General features: G+C 38.4%; 1 protein-coding gene across 2 annotated transcripts in view; it reads right to left on the bottom strand.

The window, feature by feature from the left end:
• SH2D1A (SH2 domain containing 1A) overlaps positions 1 to 20,896 on the bottom strand; it is a 121,705-nt gene that overhangs the window by 3,284 nt on the left and 97,525 nt on the right. Inside the window, exons 1-3 of one of the 2 annotated variants that reach the window (NM_001034733.2) lie at positions 19,175 to 19,479; positions 5,578 to 5,641; positions 776 to 920 (exon numbers count right to left, since the gene is read on the bottom strand). In NM_001034733.2, coding sequence (NP_001029905.1) covers positions 776 to 920; positions 5,578 to 5,641; positions 19,175 to 19,311 — 346 coding nt within the window. In that variant the 5' untranslated portion in view covers positions 19,312 to 19,479. Of the gene's footprint in view, positions 1 to 775; positions 921 to 5,577; positions 5,642 to 19,174; positions 19,480 to 20,896 lie in introns of those variants that run through there. The other variant, XM_059883523.1, reaches the window with a different exon arrangement.

Below are 20,896 nucleotides of genomic sequence, written 5' to 3'. Positions count from 1 at the left end.
TAATTCAAGCGTCACAAATCCAGAAATCAGGATCGCGTGGACCAACCTAACATTAGCCTTTCCACCCTTGAAGGGAGAACACTATCTGCTAAGCAAAGGTAAAGAACAAACCCAGATGTTCTCAGAATTGTCATTTCAAATGATTTGTGTCTGAATTCGTGAAGTGAAATGGTACTTATGGAGCCACAAAACAGGCTTGGGAAAACAAGACGGGAAAAGAGAGATGAAAATGTTGTGGGCTCATAGTATTTTTTATATTTCCGCAAAGTTTTATTAAAAGTTTATAGCATGTGGAAATCCAATAGCATAGGAACAGCCTCCCCTCAGCTGGGGTGTCGGCTCCATCTACTTTCTCGTTGCATTTTTCTTTGTTGTTCAGTCGCTCAGTCTCATCCGACTCTTTGTGACCCCATGGACTGCAGCACGCCAGGCTTTCCTGTCCTTCACTATCTCTCAGAATTTGCTCAAACTCATGTCCTTTGAGTCAGTGATGCCATCCAACCACCTCATCCTCTGTTGCTCTCTTCTCTTGCTGCCCTCAATCTTTTCCAGCATCGGGGTCTTTTCCAATAAGTCGACTCTTCGCAAGAGGTGGACAAAGTACTGGAACTTCAGCATCAGTACTTCCAATGAATATTCGGGGTTGATTTCCTTTAGGATTGACTGGTTTGATCTCCTTGTTTGGATTTTTCTTACAGAACTGTATGTTTATGACTAGGGTCGACTCATAGCCCTGAGCTTCCAAAGCCCATCAAAGAAGGACAGTAAACCATACCTGTAGCACCTTGTGTACTTCTAGCTGAAGGCTTCTTCTCAACTGGATACTGCAAAGGTATTACAATACCTTGATCTGGCTTCTGAAATGCTGAAATGAGATTTTTTATTTTCCGGAAAAATCTTTTATGTACCCCCGGTGCTGTCTGGAAAATAAAAGGTCAAGCAGATTATTCATCTTCCTCGTAATTCTACAAAAAGGGCCTACAAAATGTGTAAGGGATGCTGAGAGAGGTGACATTTGTGTAATTTATTCAAATATTTGAAAACAGAAGGAAGCGGGAAAAACAACATTCTAGAAGAGCTCACTTTGGTTGGCTGAACTGCCCTGCAAGAGGAGCTAATGAGCTGTCATTTCAGTTCTCCCGAGGGTGGTATTAGTTTGTACAAGCCCCTGCTCATCACCCTGCCCTTCCCACCTGCTACCCTTCATACATCCCAAACCTCTAAGGGTATACAGGCCATTACCCACAATGAATTCACCAACGAAGAGGATGAAATTAAACAGGGTGAAAAAAACACAGATCCTATAGGTCATTAATAAAAAGCCTAAAGAACCAAGAAAAATTTTAAAAGCAAACAAAACAAGCACCCATTTTCCCTGTCATCATTCTACAATGTAAAATGCTACACAGGAAATTTAAAATTGCATTTTAAATGCAGGGCTGGCTAGTCCTCGTACTCTGACTCCACAATCTGTCCTGCCTCATCCTTAACATTCAATTTTTTCCTGCTTGGGAAACTTCCCTATCCTCCCCCAAATTGTTCTCTCCATCACCACTTCACTTGACAAGGTTTTCTCTATGACATGAAAATGAAAGACTCTCTGAGGTCACCTTTATTTATTTATCTGGTTGGTTTTGAAGGGATCATTATTTGCAGGTGACTATTAAAATGTACTCCTTTCCTGACATCAATTATCTTGTAAAGACACTACTTGAAATCAACAACAATTTCCTGCAAAAGCTTATGAGTCAAGCTTTAGGCATCAGCTCAAAACTGTCATTTTACATAAAATAAAATAATATTGCTATAAGCGATTGAACAATGACCAGGTTTTTTTGTTTTTTTTTTTTTTAGAAAGCTGTTTTTCAGCTCTTCCATCTGGAAAATTTTTGAGGTGGAAGCTGTTCATTTGTTAGCATTTAATGAGAAAACAGGAAGGCTGGCAGACAGACTTCCGTCAACTAGACTAAATGCTGAAGGTAACACACTATCCACTGTAACTCTTGGCCATTTCCTACAGTGGGGTAGTTTTTCGTTTAAAACACTGAAAAAGTTCTCTTTATTGATAGTTTTATTTAAGTGTCCACTCAGAGGCCCACACAGCTACTCAGTAGACGTACAATACTCTCTCACTCAGCTCCACCCTTATGGTCAAAACGCCTTTCCAGAATTCTATTGAACCCTCATCCAAAAGAACATGGCCATTCTTACAGGAGTCCAAAATTCCCTGGACTCTTACAGAAGTCCTAGAGTTCCTTGGCTTCAGGATAGAATCTCCAAATGGCAAAGGCAAGCTGTAGGCACAAAATAACCTTCTTGTGTCTTCCTTAGAGTACTTTTTCATTTTCAAAGCCCTTTCCCATCTCTTGCCCCCACTATTTGACAGACTGGCTGTTCTTGGATGATTTGGTTACTCCCATTTGACAGATAAGAAAATGAAAATACAAGGAGATAATTCAGCTTGCCCAAGTCACACAGATAACCAGAGGCAGAATTGGCCCTGGATCCCAGGACCCAGTGCCTTTCCTCTCAGATTAGGACTAGACCAAACAGGTTCTACTGAGGTTAGAGTCACAGACCAGAAGAGAAACTATACACTCCCCCAGTATGGAAAGATTTCAAACCACACATTTTTTCACCTGTTCTTGTGGCTTGTAAAACCTTTTATCAACAGAAGCATCTTTTTTATGGGGATTTATATGTAGTTAACCTTGATTATCCACGCTAACAGAGAGGAATAATAGCACAGGATGTAAAAAAGCAATTGAAATTTGGCATGTAATGTTGCACTGGCAGATAAGTGACCAAATTTATAATGTTTTGCTTAGGTCAATAAGTGAAATTATTTAACGTCTACTGATCTACTGATGATCAAGCATCCAGAAAAGCCCCAAAGCACTGAAGTCAGCAGAAGGGTGTTAGTACATTTCTTACAATGTACCACAGACAATGTACATATTAGTAAACGATGGCTGACTGTCTGTAGAATTCTCTGAATTAACAATTCGGCTAAATTTTAACCTGAGTCACATGAGATAAATTAATACACTTGGCAACGATACAACCTAAAATTCTATCTAAAATGAGAAATTCACATCATATTTGTCTTTCATAATTGAGTGGATCCAGGGTTCAATTTTACTCCACTCTTTGAAACAAATCGCAGACATACCTCAATTTCTAGCACAATCCTTGCACAGAAGATGAAGTGCTACTGTCAAGATTTTTCCTGCAGGGTAGCAAACTAAAGCATTGTTCCAAAAAGCAATATAAATATCTGTTATTTACCCAATTTTGAAAATACATTTACCACAAGAATTGTACCACTGACATCTCCCATCCTGTCACTGAACTCAGCTATTGTTCAAATTTGCACATTTACCATACTGTCATCTCTGTTATCCATGGAAACATGTTTTGGATCACAGCTGGTCTTCGATATGCTCTAGAGAAATTTCTTCTAGTCAGGTGATATGAGATCTGAGAATACACACTAGTTTAATATTCACCTTAAGAAAAACGTAACTAAGAAGGCAAATTTAGTAGATAGGGAAAAATGCAATGCATTTCAAAAATAAATCGAGAGTTTGTTTTTTTTTTTTTAACTGTTTTCCTTTTGGAGAAAACATGCCAATCTTCTGCTCTCTTGGTGCAGATAATTACAATATTATTAGATAAACGGGTCAGACCAGACAATAGAATGAGAGAGCATTTGTGTTCAATAAGCCTTTTCTCTCCTAACATGATCACAAACATGTACCATTCTGCGTGTGATGTTGTACTTGAAATGGAAGAAAATGAATTAAAACAAAAGGTTAGCTAAACCCTACTAATTTAAGATCCTTTTCATACAGAATATTCTTCAGAAGCAGAAGGCTACTTCTCTAGGGAGAAGGGCTATTTCTGGTCAAATTATATACACATATATATGTATGTATCAAATGCTGCTATTCCTCATAATAAATGAAATTTCATTTCCTATTCAATCATCTCTGCAGTGATGCAGAGAATTTTTTTAAATAAACAGGTATAAACAGTTTTGATTAGAGATAGTACTGCTTTTCCTCTAATTAGTATCATGGCATTAATTATCCTGGTATAAAGCAACAACGTGTTTGAAAACTTGCCCTAATTTATCTCAGTAGTTCAAAACATTTGTAGTGTGCAGTTTGTGCTTTCTAGTTTACTGATGCATCTTTAAAGGTTTAGAGCTATTTTAATTTTTTTAAGTCTAGTCTTCAGAGTTTCTTAAATGCATAGAATGTGTTATTAATAGAGGTTGATATTAGCATTTACATTTTCAAACAGCTCATGATGAAGTGCTTTCATTATAAAGACAGACTTTTTATATAAGAGTCAGAAATCATTTGAAATCAGAAGTTTCCATTGCAGAGACCTCTATTTTGACAGCAGGGTAATATACTATCCTGGTAGGTAGAAAGAGATCCACTCTATAGGCATTTCTTGCAATGGCACAGTGACTTTCAAATTTTTCAAAGCCATCAGAATCCATTTTTCTAATGAAATCTTTCTCAGAGCCCCACTTGCTAAGCAAAATAAAGAGCTGCTCAGATTAAAGACAAATTGGGGACCCAAAGCATACCCGCACATCCTCCTCTCCTCCTATAACCCCCTGGGCAACTCCAAGGTACTAGATGGAAGGGCCTTAGGATTTTGAAGAGCGTAGCTCGAAAGCTACTATAATATTCCCTCTCTCTCTTTCTCACCTATCCTTGTCCTTTCATGTGGCTCAGCAGGGACTCCTGTCACCAAAGTAGAGCAGCCTTGATTACCCTAATACTTGGAAAATCCTATATTCTTCAAACTTTTATGATAGATAATGTGTAACACTTAACTGTATATAATCACACTGTTCAGCAACTTGGGTGAATTCCCATTGTTGAGGGCTTTGCTATTTAGGCCTGTGGCTAAGAGCTTTCCTTACACGCATTATCTCATTTAATCTTCAAAATGAATACTATGAGTAAGCAACTATTTTTAGCCTTATTTTACAGATGAAGAAACTCGTTCAAAGAAAAGTTAAGTAACCTACCCAAGGTCAGAGACCTCTCAGAAAGGGGGTGAGGGTGGACAAGACGTGCAACCCAGATCCACCCTGACAGCAAACGCCAGGCTCTCACATTGCTGTTGAATTCATTTGGTATCACCTCAAGGGTCTTATAAGCTCTTAGAAAACAGGAGTCATGTTGTTTGATCCCCCACAGAACCACTTGCGTTAGTATTATTTAGTAAATAATTGTAGATTTGATTCTTTTATATATTTTTGATAGACTTTCTAAAATTTCACCTAGGTGCTACAACTTTAACACAATCCTTTAGCTTTGTTATCTTTCCTCCAAAGTCAGACAGACACTCAATACAATGGTGGCTGAACAGAACTGGGACCAAAAAAATTTTTTTAATGATCCATGAACAATTTTGGATTAGAGCATTAGTGATTTGATTTGGAGGAATATTTGGGGAATGTAGGATTTGACAGCTCTTTTATGAAAGCAATTGAAAAGTCAAACAGCTCCCCAATACCCCCAGAAGCAAAAATAAATAAAATAGCTATACCTCAGCACTCCAAGAACCTGTTTCTGTCTGGGACACTCGGTATGTATAAATGTAACCTTGATACCTGTGAAAGAATAAACTTTCATTACTGAAAAATTCCAAAAGAACAATGGGTGTTCTAAATTTGAGCTTTAACTATTACATATAAATATACATATACTGGGACACACATGTATGGCACCAAGTCATTCGTAGAAATAAAAGCCTGGGGAATCTAACTTGCTCACACATTATATCTAGCTAGTCACAGTTTCCAGTAAGCCTTCTTTATCTTTACTTTTTTTTTTTTAATGAGGGCATTCACACTCCTAAGGATTTGTCAAGTTGAGAGACTGCTGGGACAGAAAGAAACTAGAGACCTATTGTAATTGGTAAAAATTACAAATTATTAAGCCAGCCTAGGTGTCACAGTTGGTAAAGAATCCACCTCCCAATGCAGGAGACACAAGAGATGTGGGTTCGACCCCTGGGTCAGGAAGATCCCTTAAAGTAGGAAATGGCAATCCACTCCGATATTCTTGACTGGAAAATTCCATGGACAGAGGAGCCTGATGGGCTGCAGTCCCTGGAGTCGCAAAGAGTCGGGCATGATGGAACATGCACACAATGACAAATTATTACATAGATTCAACAAAGTCTAGTTATATTACTTTTTAAGTACATATTGAGCCTTAAGGTGAAAACATTTCACTGGGCTAAGGTACTATGATGCCTACTTAAGTTAACAGTAATAATATTAATTATAAATATAATAAATGTGCTATATCCCTATGATGTTACTATTATTATGTAAATTTATAATATAGTACTAATAATAATTTGAAGGAGTCCTGCCAAAGTACTTGAAATCAGCTTGTCCTTTTAGATGGCATAAATATTTTCCCCAATTATTCAGTATGTATGCATATTATATATCTGTATAGTTGATTTCTACTACATGCCAAGAGTTTTACATGCTGTATTAGTTTGCTCAGACAATATAGCAAAATACCATAGTCTGTGTGGCTTAAACAAAAGAAATGTATTTTTCAACAGTCCTGGAGGCTAGAAATCCAAGATCAAGGTGCCAGCTACATAGGTTTTATTCTGAGGCCTCTTATCTTGCCTTGTAGGCAGCCACCTTCTTGCTGTGTGCTCACATGACCTTTTCCTTGTGTGTGTGTGTGTGTGTGTGTGTGTGTGTGTGTGTGTGTAGAAAGACATCTCTCTTCTTAAAAGGCCACCAATCCTATTGGGTTGGGGCCTCACCCTTACAACCTCATTTAACCTTAATTACATCCTAAAGGCCTATTTTCAAACATAGCCACTTTGGGGATTAAGCTTCAACATATGAATTTGAGGGGAGGGGGACATAATTCAGTTCATAGTGCTCCAACACTGGCACCCCCAGATTCACACCTTCTCTCATGTAAAATACATTCATTCCATCCCAACAGCCTCAAAAGTCTTCAATACATTCCAGGATAAACTCTACAGTCTAAATAAAGCCCAAAGTCTCATCTAAATATCATCTAATGAGGTATGACTGCTCCTGAGTCAAAATTCTTCTCCAGCTGTGAACCTGTGAAACCAGACAAGTCACATGCTTCCAAAATACAGCAAGGCAAGCATAGGACAGATATTCTCATTCCAAGAAGGAGATATCAGGAGAAAAGGGGTGACAGGTCCCCCAAATGTGCAAAATTTCATAAGGTAAATTCCATTAGATCTTAATGCTTGAGAATAATCTTTTTTGAATTGACGCTCTACCCTCCAGCCCCACTGGGTGGCACTGTCACCCCCGTGGCTCTGCAGCAGCAGCCCTGCCCACCTGGCTCTGCTGGGCACTGATCCTGCCTTTGAAATTTAGGTGAAAGTGACCTTGTCCTCCTAGGCTTATGCACTCTGGTGCTGTGGTGGGAGTGGCAGCCCTGATGATCTCTGAAACGCTTTCAAGATCATCTTTCCATTTTCTTGAAAGATAAAGCATTTTTGCAGCCAAATTGCTCTGCTGCCCTATCATGTTCCCTTTGGTCCAAACGGACAGTGTCGCTGATGCTTTGGTTCAAACTCTATTCCCAGCTTCTGCTGAGATGACTAGTTAACATCGTGGGTAATCTACTTAAGAAGCAATTGTCCAGCCATTCTCTTGGTGTTCTCTCCAGACCAAGCTTCCTCATTTTTTGCCATATGAGTGGGCTGAGAATTTTCCAAATCTTTAAATTCTGGTTTCTTTTTGCTTAACAACTCCTTTTTTGCTTCATCTTTCTCCTTTTGCATTTTATCATAAGTAGTCACGAGGAACCAAGGTATTCTTTCAACACCTTGCTTAGAGATCTCCACAGCTAAATATCCAATTTTCAGGTTCTACCTTCCACAAAATATTAGAACACAGTTCAGCCAAGATCTTTGCCATTTATAATCAGGATGGCTTTTCCTTTAGCTTCTAACAACACATTTCTCATTTTCACCTGAGACCCCACCAGAATGACCTTTAACATCCATCATTCCCCCAACACTGTGTTCACAGCAATGTAGCTTTCTAGCATGCATCTCCAAACTCCTCTAGTGTCTACCCGTGATCCAGCTCCAAAGCCACTTCCACATTTTTAGGTTTTTGTTACAACAGCACTAGACTTCTCAGTACCCAAATCTATACTAGTCTGCTTGGGCTGTCATAACAAAGTACAAGATCAAGCTGCCAGCAACATAGGTTTCATTCCAAGTCCTTTTTTCTGGCCTGCTGGACAACCACCTTCTTGCTGTGCTCTCACATGACCTTTTCTTTGTGTGCATGCATTGAGAGAGAGTGCTGTCTCTCTTCTCATAAGGCCAAGACACTATTGGATTACAGCCGCACCCTTACGATCTCATTTAACCTAAATTGCCTCCCAAAGGCCCTATCTCCAAGTACATCCACACTGGGAGTTAGAACTTCAACGTAGGAGTTTGACAAGAACACAATCCAGCCCACAGCACATGCATTATCTCTTTTGGGCCCAACAGTAATCCTATGAGCTTTATACTGTGAAATTGATTTTATAGATGAGGAAACGGAAACTTTGAAAAGTTAAGTAACCAAAGCCACACTACAAATCAAGCACCAAAGGTGGGCTTTAAATCAGAGCTCTTTGACTGTAGAGCTCTGGCTTTTGATTCCCACCCTGTAATGGATATAGATTATTTATTATATTTTAGCATATATGGTACGTGTGTGCATGCTTAATCACTCAGTCACGTCTGACTCTTTGCGACCCATGAACTGTAGCCCGCCAGGCCCCTCTGTCCATGGGATTCTTCAGGCAAGAATACTGCAGTGGGTAGCCATTCCCTTCTCCAGGGGATCTTCCCAACCCAGGGGTCAAACCTGGGTCTTCCGCATTGCAGGCAGATTCTTTATCATCTGAGCTATCAGGGAAGCCCCAGTATGTAAGGTACTGCTATTTAATTTGCCTCACAAAAACCTTTGCTTCCTAGAAAAGTACAGTAAACTTTATGCTGAATCATTTCAAATTATGAATCTGAATATTCACAGTTTTATTTCAGACATTTTCTGATTGCTATTCTTTGGCACAAGTTTGGGTCAAAATATATCTTTGATTAGAATACGTGTTAAACTCTGGTAAAAGTAAATGTGTTTAAATCTAAAAGAACCTAAAGAATCTAAAGTATCTCAAACAGGGTCACCCTTGACTAATTGACCTCACTTACCATTAATCCCTTAAAGAACTAAAAGTCTTTAAATATGTGGATTAAATTACTGTATTTTTAATCAATATCCAAGAGTACTATTACCTAAGGGATAAAAAAAATTAGGTCTAAAACACTTTAGTCAGGTTCATTCGATTTGTGAAATCCAAAAAAGGGTCAATTTAATTTGCTGCTGCGATTACAGGAAATGTTTCATTTTTGTTATAAAGATATGCCAGAATATTTACATCATATATAAAATAGCTTGATAAATGCATATAATATACTATTTAGCACATATAATATGCTAAATAAATATAAAATATTACATTGTAAAGCCTTTTGCTTTTTTAAGCAATTGAAATGTACCTCAAAATCCACTGATTTCAGTAAGTACTCTACAGGGAACAAGTCAAGCACTTCGATTTCCATTTTTCACTATGAGAACTCCAAACATAAAGCTTTAAGTGGTTTTCTTAAAGTTACACAGCAGGGAATTCCCTGGCAGTCCAGTGACTAGGACTTAGTGCTTTCACTGCAGGGGCCTGGATTCAATCCCTGGTTGGGGAACTAAGATCCCACATGCCACCAGAAAAAGAAAAAAAAAAAAAAAGGAAAATGGAGGTAGGAGCAGGGAAATAGCATAGGCCTTTATTTAGTTTCTTTTTCCCTATGGAAAGCGATTAATGGCAATAATTCAGTATCATTAAAGGTATTCTGGAAATTATTTAAAATCTCAGCAACGATGCAAGCAAAATCATAGGCAACTGGTTTTCTACTTTCTCAAACAATGGGTTTCTAAAAGATACAATGAATCTATCTCTCTACTATCATTCAGCCTCATTTAGTCAAAATAAATGAGTCTGTTTTGAAAATTGTTTCCTAACGAATCTGATCTTATCGCACTTTCAGTTAAGAAGCAGGAACCTGAGTACCACTTCAAAAGTCCTTACCTCTTCAGTCTTGAACAACCTGATGTTAGTGGCACATAAAACTCCTTGTGATCAACCCATCCAACTTTAACAGTCTCCTACGCCCCAGCTCCTTCGATTTCTGAATGAGCAAAATTGTCTCCCCACTCAAACAAGCCAGCATTTCATCTCTTCCACTTCCAAGTTGCTGGAGTAATTGACCAAAGATCTCCTGTAGCCAGCTCTCGTGGATATACTCTCATCACTGATGGAAGAGATTTAAAACAGTGCAATTCAAATTATATTCCCAGGGTATTAGCAGAGCATCACCTGGGACCTTGCTAGAAATGTAGAATCTCGTGCCCACTCCAGAATTGCTGAGTCAGAATCTGAACTTTTAACAAGGTTTCCAGATGATTTGTAGGCACATAGAAGTTACAGAAGGATTGATTAAAAATGCATGGAAAATGCTCACACCTCATTGGCTTCTTTCACTCAACCTGGGCGCATCTGTGCCGCCACCCCTATAGTCAGTCTATGTTTTCAGAAAGAAATTTTATTTAAATATAAGCTGAAGCTTTTTCAAGGGTTTCAGTCTTCATAAAACAGTGTTTCTAAACTTCTTACTCTTTCTTCCCCAACAAAATTTCAGTTTTGTTTTCTGTAGCTTGTATTAAGAAATAGTAATCTTATAATATAAAAGTAAACTAAAATATGGATTATCTCTTTTCCAAACTACTCATGCTCTCTCCCCATCCACTGAAAAATCACTGTTTTAGGGAATAAATTGGCAAGTTATAACAAGGGCTATAAAACTGCGTATTTTTGACCTAATGACCTTCCTTATCTTCATCCGCTCTAAGGAATGAAATGGAAAAAGCAATTTGACCAAGATTTTCATACGAGTTCTACTTTAATAGTGAAAAAATGGAATTAACCTAAGGAATGTAACTCAAAATAAAGAAATGGCAGCAGAAAGAATGGTTCAAAACTAAACCAAAGTTCAAAGATATTAAAGAGCTATACTTTTTTAAAAAAATTTAAGCACATGGACCATGTCAATATAAAATGATAGTATGTGAAAAAAGTGGACACAAGGAGAAAGAGATGCCACTCTAATTACTGTTCAAAACTATCCTTGTATGTATATAAATGTAAATTTAAATTAACATAAATACATCTTTGTATATTATTTTTCCTTTTTTTCTTTTTTGGCCATGCCATGGCATTCAGGCTCTTACTTCTCTAACCAGGGATCAAACCTATACTCCGTGCAATGGGAGTCTTAACTAGTGGACCACCAGGGAGGTCTGTTAATTTTCCTTATAATGTTATACAACTGACTAATAACATTTTTTTTAATAAACAGAAGTGAAATTGCAATTTGAAGCTTTAAAAATCTAACCTAAACAAATCACAAATTAGAAAAATATTGTTCATTTAAAAAAACTGAAATTCCAATATTTGGCCACCTGATGCAAAGAACTAACTCATTGGAAAAGAACCTGATGCTGGGAAAGATTGAAAGCAGGAGGAGAGGGGGACGACAGAGAATGAGATGGTTGGATGGCATCACCGACCCAATGGACATGAGTTTGAGCAGGCTCCAGGAGTTGGTGATGGACAGGGAAGCCTGATGTGCTACAGTTCATGGGGTCGCAAATAGTCGGACATGACTGAGTGACTGAACTGAACTGACTGACATCCCTTTAGGATTATTTTTCCTCTGACTATTAATATAGACAAACCAAGAATGTAGTAGTGTAATCTTTGGTGGGGGGCAAGCTGTGATACATGTGGGATCTTAGCTCCCCAACCAGGGATCAAACCTGTGCCCCCTTCATTGGGAGCATAGAGTCTTAACCACTGGACAGCCAGGGAAGCCCCGAATATACTGTAATTTTAACTTCCTTCCTCCATCAAACTGTTAGTCACACTTGTTGATAAGCCTGGAATTTTAAATTTATCATGAGAAAAAAATCTAGAAAATTAATAATTGGTATAAAGCAATTTTGTTGCTGTTGCCATTGACTAATTTTCTTGAAAAATTAATTTCTTAAAAAAACAAATATTTTGCATTTCAATGACTACAAAGCATGTGTTGATTCTAATATTAAAATGTGCCTTTATCTTTTCAAAAGCTGTCCCCAATTCTTGAAAAATGTTCTGGTTAGAAACAGACAAGAAGAAAGCAACCCGACTTATTTCTTATTCTCTCAAAAGGTCAGCATTGGGGACAGATCTTGCTTTAAAATTGATGAAACCACATCAATTCCTTCTTTATACCACTTCAAGGGCTACACAAAAGAAAAAGTTTAGCTACACCTGACTTCATGACACCACAAATAAAGCAAGCTAGTGCCCAGGCTGCCTATGTCTATACAAACAAATGTTATGTGCAAAATTCAAGGCATAATTATAATGTGACAGATTTTTTAACAACTATTTCAGAGCTTTTATACCCAGAGGAATGGTGTCCTATACAAAGCCATCATTACTGAGAGTGTTCTCTGATTCAAGAGGTTTTCCAGTTTCGTATGCCCCAATCTTCTTTCTTTCAGAGTGAATTTGAATTTTCAGAACCATCGAAAGTCATTCAGCTTCAAGTTTGATGGTAAAACTCTGTAAAACCAACTTCAATGAGTCATGACAATGAATATAATCTCTTCTTCCCTTGAAGTGCCACAGAACATTTTATTTCTGTACTCATACAATGGTCTAACTTTATCTCACAATTATTTATAGATTTTTTTATTTATATTAATGAACACCTACTACATATTAACTTTGTAAATGTTAACTCATGCAAGAATTCTCATAACCACTCCATGAGGTGACTAGTATTATTGTCACCGTTCCCCTTTCCACAGATAGGAAACCTGAGCCATGGATAATTTAAGTAAATTGCTCAAGGTAAAATAGCCAGGTAAGGGCCACAGTTGGGATGCACACCCAGAGGGTTTGACTGTAAGACATGGGCTCTTAACCATTTTTCTATGCTGTCTCTCTCTTACATAAGAGGGACTGAACAAACTGATCTTTAGGCGAATCCTAAAGCCAGGACTTGCCTGGCGGTCCAGTGGTTAAGACTTCTCCTTCCAGTGCAGAGGGTGGGGGTCAATCCCTGGTAGAGGAGCTAAGATCCCACATGCCTCATGGCCAAAAAAAAAAACATAAAACGGAAGCCATATTGTAACAAATTCAATAAAGACTTTTAAAATGGTCCACATAAAAAAGAATCTTTAAAAAAGCATAGTTCTCAAAAAGGGAAGGCGTCTGCTTGGCCTTATGACTGGAAAGAAAGAGCAAAGGAAGAGGCTAAAGCATAGAGACCAGATGGGGAGAGCCCCAAAGAGTCAATCTAGGCTTCCCTTTTGCTTTAAGCTAATGACATCTTTAGACTAATCTTACACCTTAATTTTACATTGTCAACCAGAGTCAGCACTTGATGTATTGCCTTGTGAATTGTCCTTTTGGTGGTCTGTGTATTGCAAATTTAATCCTATGCCGTTAATGGATTGTGCTCAGATAATTCAAAATAATTCTAGTGGCCTAAATTATCATGAAGATAAATGTGGCACCAACACACATAGCCAGTTGTATTCAAAAACGAACTCATTAAGTTTTATAATTTCTCATTCTTCTGTTCCCTTAAATACAACCGAGAAGCTGGAGTTTTCTTTTGTCACTGTTACTTCCCCCATTTCTCCAGTTCAGTTGTTTGACAGGCACTTTATTCCCAGTCATCCTTTAAATCTTAAAGGACAAAAAGATAATTATCCTTTCATCTAAAGACACATATGTCAAATGACTTCATTATGTGTCCCTTTATATATATATTTATTATATATAAAAAATATAATAGCATTTCTTCTTCCCAATTTTTCATCAGATAAAAGTAGCAAATTCAGATATGTACAGAAAGATGTACAGAAATTAACTATTTATTCGAACTAATTATTTTAAATATTTTAAATTGGTTTTTCTTTTATTACCATCAAACTATCCCAGTGGGCATTTAGGACTTTCCCAATGGTTGTCTATATTGAGGGTGAAAAAGAAATGCGAGGGCTCAAATGTACCTTAGTGAAAAGAAACTTGATATACCTTGAAAACCAAAAAGAATAAAATTAAATTGAATTTAAACTATTTGCATGGATATGAACATTTAGTATACTGGATAAATACAGAAAAAATACATAAAGTCAGCAGATTTTCTGTTGCAAAAGAAAATACGGTGGGAAAATTTTCCATTTATGATAGAAAAAAAAAATAGACACATACATGCATGCTCACAGTAACTAGAAATAAACCTAAAAAAATATGCAAGACCAATGGGAAGAAAGCTATAAAACTCTATTGATGAATATAAATGAAAAAATTAATAAATGGAGAGACAGATCAGGTTTTTGGATGGAAAAACTAAATTCTTTAAAGATGACAATCCCTCCTTAACTTATGAATGAGTTTAACATAACCTCAGTGGGATTTTTTTTAATTTAACAAAATTATTCTAGATTTCATCTTGAAGAACCAACAGATAAGAATAGCAAATAATTTTTAATATATTCAAATATTATCATACTACAGAGCTAGTATTACAAGAATAAACCAATTGATCCAAATAGATAACTGCAAAATAGTAACTGTTATATGTAAGAATTTAACATATGATAAACTAGGCTAATAAATCAATCAGGAATGGAAGTTCTATTTATAAATCATTCACTATTTTGAAACAAAATCAATTAGATCCTTTCTCCACATCAAAATAAAACTCCAAATGGAATTAAAGAGTTAAACATAAACTAACCAAATCATAAATTTAAAGCAAAAATTGAAGTGAAGTTATAGGATATCTCTGCAAGTCAAAGAACTTTCTATGTTGGGAAGCAAAGGGAGAAATCAAACACAAGGAAAATGAATGATGGACTTTATTAAAAATGTTAATTTTTGTGTGTCAAAGAAAAGTGATGGCAAACACCAAACTGAGAAAAGATACATCAGATCAAGGATTCGAATATAAAAACTCATACTGTATTCAGAAAAATAGTAAGATCCAAATGGTTAAATGGACAAAATACACACCAAAGAGTCAATTCATGAGCAAGGAAATACAACAGTTTACCAACCACACAGATACTTGATCACTAGTTAAAGAAATATGAAATAAAGAATGAGACATCAAATTTCAAGAATTTTTTTAACAAGAATACTCATTTCTAGGGAGCATGCAGTGAGACAGACACTTTCATGCAGTACTGGTAAGCATATATATAAACTGGGATAACCACTTGGGAAAAAATATTTGGTGATCATGTGTACATCAAGAATCTTAAACTATTCATGTTTTCTGATTTAAAAATAACACATCTTGAAATTTGTTATAAGGAAGTAAGCGTAAATATGAGGAAATCTTTAGGGATTGAAATATGAATCATGACAAACTTCATAATAGCCAAAAAAGAATGGAATGATTCATATATCTAAAAATAGATGACTGGTTAAGGAAAACATAGTTGGGTTGGTTGGACTACCATGAAACTATTAAAAATAATGTTTTAAAATCACTTGTAAGAACATTATATACAAACGTGCCTTTTTCAAGTTAGGTGGAAAACACAGCAGAATATAGTATTAGAAAAGCACATGCGTTTATAAAGCAATTGTTTTATTAAAATATAGAAGAAAAACCACTTAATTTTCAACAATAATTGTCTTTAAGTTATAAAACTATAGATTATTTTCTCTCATTTCTATTATCTACATCTTAAAAAATTTCTATAATGTGAATAGGTGCTTAGGAATTATTTTTAATAGACTTATTATACCAAAATCTGGATTTATTTATTGAAAATAATTGGAAGAAAAACTTCTTGCTTTAAATGACGATGAGCAATCCTATCAATGGAAGATCTCTTTAATACCTTTTGACATTCAGTTTTCCAAAATGAACAGAGGAAAAGGCCATGATCAGGGGTTCAGAACTGGGGAAAGGAGCAAATCTAGTGAGAAAGTATAGTATAAAGTATAGCTCAGCTTCCCTGGTGGCTCCGACAGTAAAGAATCCACCTGTAGTGCAGAAGACCCAGGTTCGATCCCTGGGTCAGGAAGATCCCCTGGAGAAGGGAATGGCTACCCACTCCAATATCCTTGCCTGGAAAATTCCATGGACAGAGGAGCCTGGCGGGCTACAGAGGGTGGCCACAAAGAGTCGGACACAACTGAGCAACTAAGCCACCTTACCACCACTTGAAAGGCACATGCAGTGTGTTATTTCTGCAATAAAAGTACAGAAACTAAAGCTCAACCAAACCTTCTTGGACAATGAAAACAAACAAAAGACAGAATGAGAAACTATTTTGCGTGAACACTGCAATAAATGCATGTTTGTTAGCTATACTTTGTTGTTCATTTATATATGACACCATTGACATTGTCATTTCTACTGTATATCATAATTATACGTGTTTTGGTTTAAAATGAGTATATGGTTTATTTCAAAATAAATTTGATTTTGTTACTACGGTGTAGTACTAAAAAAGAGGAAATGAAATGTTGACGTTTATCAGGAGGGATCCTTGGCTCAAAAAAAAAGCTGAGAAACTGTCATAAAAGGCAATGTATCATTGTGTCTTCCCTCTGCAGCAGTCTGGCCATCATCCTCTAGGACTTGGAGGCCCAGTATGCCCACTGAAAGATATGTTAGGGGGACTCCCAATTTGCTGACTATTTTCCACTACTTCATTAAAAGGTTTGCATGGAGAACCTAGAGTCATAAAAACTGATTTTAGGCAAGATTCACTTTGGGCAAAAAACTTAATCTGAGAATTTCCCATCTGCCTAAGTTAATTCCTTATGTGGTCCTGGCCCATATGAGTAATAGGCTAAGATTATCCTTCTCTCTTGCATCTTTTACCAACTATAATCTTCTGCAGAAAATAGAGCACACATTACTATTCTTGTTTTACAAATATGAAAACCAAGACCTACAGAAGTTGAGTGACGTCCCAGAGGCCACAGCCTGGCCTCCTGATATCAGCCCAAAAGCCTATTGCCATAAAGAATTTGCCTTGACAGTTCATTCATTAATTCAAAAACATTTATTGAGTGCCTATTGCATGCCTTATGATACCTGTTGCACGCCAGGCTGTGTTCCTGGTGTGGGAGATGGTGTCTCTGCCCCAGAGAGATTACATTCTAGCAGGAGAGCCCAGCAAGACAAAAGTAGACAAGCAAACGTCAGACAGCTGAAAGCTCCCAGAAGAAAAATAAAGTGGCGGATTATAACTGGGACAGGGAGAAGGTACTTATTTTAGAGGCTAGTCAAGGAAGTCCTCTCTAAGAGAAGAGGGAGAAGGAACAGTTAAGTGTGAAGATCCTAAGCAAGGAGCAGCTTGTCAAGCTCGAGAAACAACAAAGAGGCCAGTGCATCTGAAGTCTTAGGAACATCCTGCCACACACTTGTCCCCAGCTCTTCCTTCCCTTCCCAGGCTTTTTGTACCTTAATTTTTACCTCTAGGTTGAGGGTCCCATTACCTCCTTTGGTGAGCTTTCCTAAAGAAGCTCCTCTCACCAGTCCACTCACTCCTCCACCTTCTATTGATAAGAAAAGAGCCTAGGAATACGAGTTGGCTTTCACTGACCTACCCCAGTTTTCACTTTGGAAAAACAATAATATAAGGAAAACCTAAAATCTGAGCCCAAGGGATTCACTAGCTTGCACATATTTCCCTTGAAGCTTTTATAACAAACGTATTTAGCTTGGCCTGAGAGTTGCCACAAATATGCCTTGCCCATTTAAAAAAATACAATAAACAATGAAAATCCTCTAACACCAGGCTCAATACAATCTCTCATCAATGACCCAGAAGGAACTTCAAAATCTTGCCATGTATCATCAGACACCAAAATTACAACCAAGCATGTTCCCTCATTTTGTTTCTGTCTAGAAGCTACTGTACAGGGCTGCTGCTTTCATGAGTGTTTTTACCCTGCTAACAAAGAGTGATTGAGCTAGGGACTTCCTTAGAAACGCCCCGTGAGTACTTAAAGATATTGACTGAAATATATATATATATTATATATATATATTATAATAAAAAGTACTGAGAGTGAAAAAATAATAATAACAACAACAGCTTACTTTTACTGAACACTTAGTATGCATCAGGTCCAGTGCTAAATTTTCTATGTGCATTACAGCATTTAATGCTCAGTCCTATGAGGCAGGTAGTAATATTACATTTTTTGGACAAGAAAACTGAGGGACTGCGAGGTTAACTTGCCAAAGCCAGCATCAGACTAGCACAAGATTAGGTCTCAGCTCTGCCTGACCCTGGAGCCCTGGAGCAAAGATGAAGGTGCATCTGATTCAAAATGGGGCTTTAGACCAAGAGATGCTTAGGTAAAGGGCAAAGCTGAATCATACCGGGTGTTTTCCCTCCATGTCCTTTACGACTATTGTCTCTCCTAGCGCTTATCACGGAAAGGCCCTATTTCTGAAACCCCACCCCACCCCCCTCCAACTCCTGTAAAGAAAGCTAATTAAGCAAATCCAGAGAGGTGGTTTTATTCTGAAACGTCCCTCTCTCCCGCATCCTGACCTAACTGGTATTGCTGTCTTAAAGGATTCCGTTTCTTAGTCTTTTTCCTCTCTTGAATTTGAAATCTTCCTTTGGGAAGATACCTCCAAAGCCATTGCCAGAGAGCTGGAGAGAGAGGCCTCTCCTCTGAGGAGCTGGCAGCCCTAAATCTGGCCATTCCCTCATCCCAGGCCTCCACCTTGCTAGCCTCTACCAGAGGTCCAATCTGAAGCCAGGAGCCTGAGTCCTTTTGGCAGCAAAGGCATATTCTAGGCTCCTTTTCCTCCACTGCAAAGAGCGTTCCTACAGCCGCCCACAAAGGCACTGGAGAGGACCCTCTGAAGAGCAGGAAGCCCAGGCGAGACACCCCCAGTGAGGGACGTGAGCCGAGCGGCGGGCAGTGGGGGCTCCAGGTCCCCGTCATGTACTCACAGCACACACAGACAGTACACGCCCGGGACACTCTCGCTGTCCCTCAGCAGGTAGCTGCCGTCCAGGCCCGTGGCGAGCAGGAGCTTCTCCCCCGTCTCCCGGCTGATCTTGCCGTGATACACAGCCACCGCGTCCATGGCCAGGGGACAGTCGCAGGGAAAGGCCGCTGTTGCTGCTGCCGCCGCAAGCAGACACGACTCAGCCACCTGCCTCCCTGTTCAGCCAGATGTTCAAAAAAGAGAAAGGAGCGCCCCAACAACAGGATGTTGTCTACCTGCCTCACAGCCTCCTTCTCGCACTTCAGTGAAAACCAGGTCAGCAGTTTAGCAGCTTGGCTACTGCCCTAGGGTTCGATTCCCCCCTCCCCTCTCTGCTCCGCCCCCGCCACGCAGGGTTGGGGTGGATGGACGGACAGAGAGGGGAGGACTATTGGAAGAAGGTCCTTGCAGGATGTGGCCTGTGCTCCCAAATGCACGCAGACACGAATGCCTGGTAATGTTTCTGTCCTTGCAGTTTTCCCAGGAAGGCCACCCTGACTTAGCTTAAATAGTCCCCAATGGGGTTAATGAGACAGGCGAGCTGTGTTGATCTTCATGTGGGGCAGAAACATACTGACAGAGAATGAAAGGCCCAAAAGCTCTGAGACCAAAACACAGAAGTCATCAGTATTGTCAGTGGGTGATCCCCACTGAGCACAGGCGGGAGGCTCCTAGGGAATCAGGCAGGAAGTGAACAGCGCACTTGAGATCCGCTGCCTCACCTACCCAAGCCCTCCCCTTCTCTTTGATTCCTCCTAATCATCTCCAGCAGTCTTGATCCTGAACAAATCAAACATTTCCAGCCTTCTTGTCCAAGATCCCAAAGTGCTGGTTGAGGTACAAAAATCAGTCTGTGTCCAAAGATGTTCCAGATGTATCTATTTGATGGGCTTTCGATGAGAGAATAAATCATTTCATTGGTGCTTTGCCTTTATGTGGACTTGTCTGTGCCTTTTGACATGCAGGGCCTACCTTTTAGCATCTGGGACATCAAACTTGTTTTAAGTCCATTGTGAGTGTTGATAATTGTGTTGTATCTTTTATCGTCTGTAGTTAATAGAGAATATGGTTTTTGTTCAATTGATGCTAAACTATCAAATTTTTTAGAACCTTTCAATCTTTATTTCCTTCTGTCTTGTATTTCAAGATGTGCTGCTAAGGAATATTTCACCCAAACTTCCTCATTTTTCACTAGAACGAGAGCTTGTTTAATGTTTGAAGCTGAACGCTCTTCTACATTTTTTCTTTTGAGTGTGTAAAATACTTTTCTCTTTCTTTTTAGATTGTTTTTGATGTAGACCATTTTTAGTCTTTATGGAATTTTTTATAATATTGCTTCTGTTTTATGCTTTGGTTTTTTGGCTGCAAAGCATCTGGGATCTTAGCTCCCCATGCATGTATGCTAAGTCACTTCAGTTGTGTTCAATTCTTTGCAACCCTGCGGACTGTAGCCCACCAGGCTCCTCTGTCCATGGGATTCTCCAGGCAAGAACAGTGGAGAAGGTTGCCATGCTCTCCTCCAGGGGGTCTTCATCAAACCCACACCCCCTACATCGGAAGGTGAAATCTTAAACCACTGGACCACCAGGGAAGTCCCTGTAAAATGCTTTTTAAAATTGAAATTTAAGTAGCTGAAATTATGTTGTCTGTTGTGTCTCTTCAACAATGTCACACCTAGTTCCTT

This window comes from Bos taurus, chromosome X, assembly GCF_002263795.3.
Source record: "Bos taurus isolate L1 Dominette 01449 registration number 42190680 breed Hereford chromosome X, ARS-UCD2.0, whole genome shotgun sequence".
Taxonomy (NCBI): Eukaryota; Metazoa; Chordata; class Mammalia; order Artiodactyla; family Bovidae; genus Bos; species Bos taurus.
Note: the sequence above shows the minus strand (reverse complement) of the source record. Positions and strands in the feature narration are given on the sequence as shown.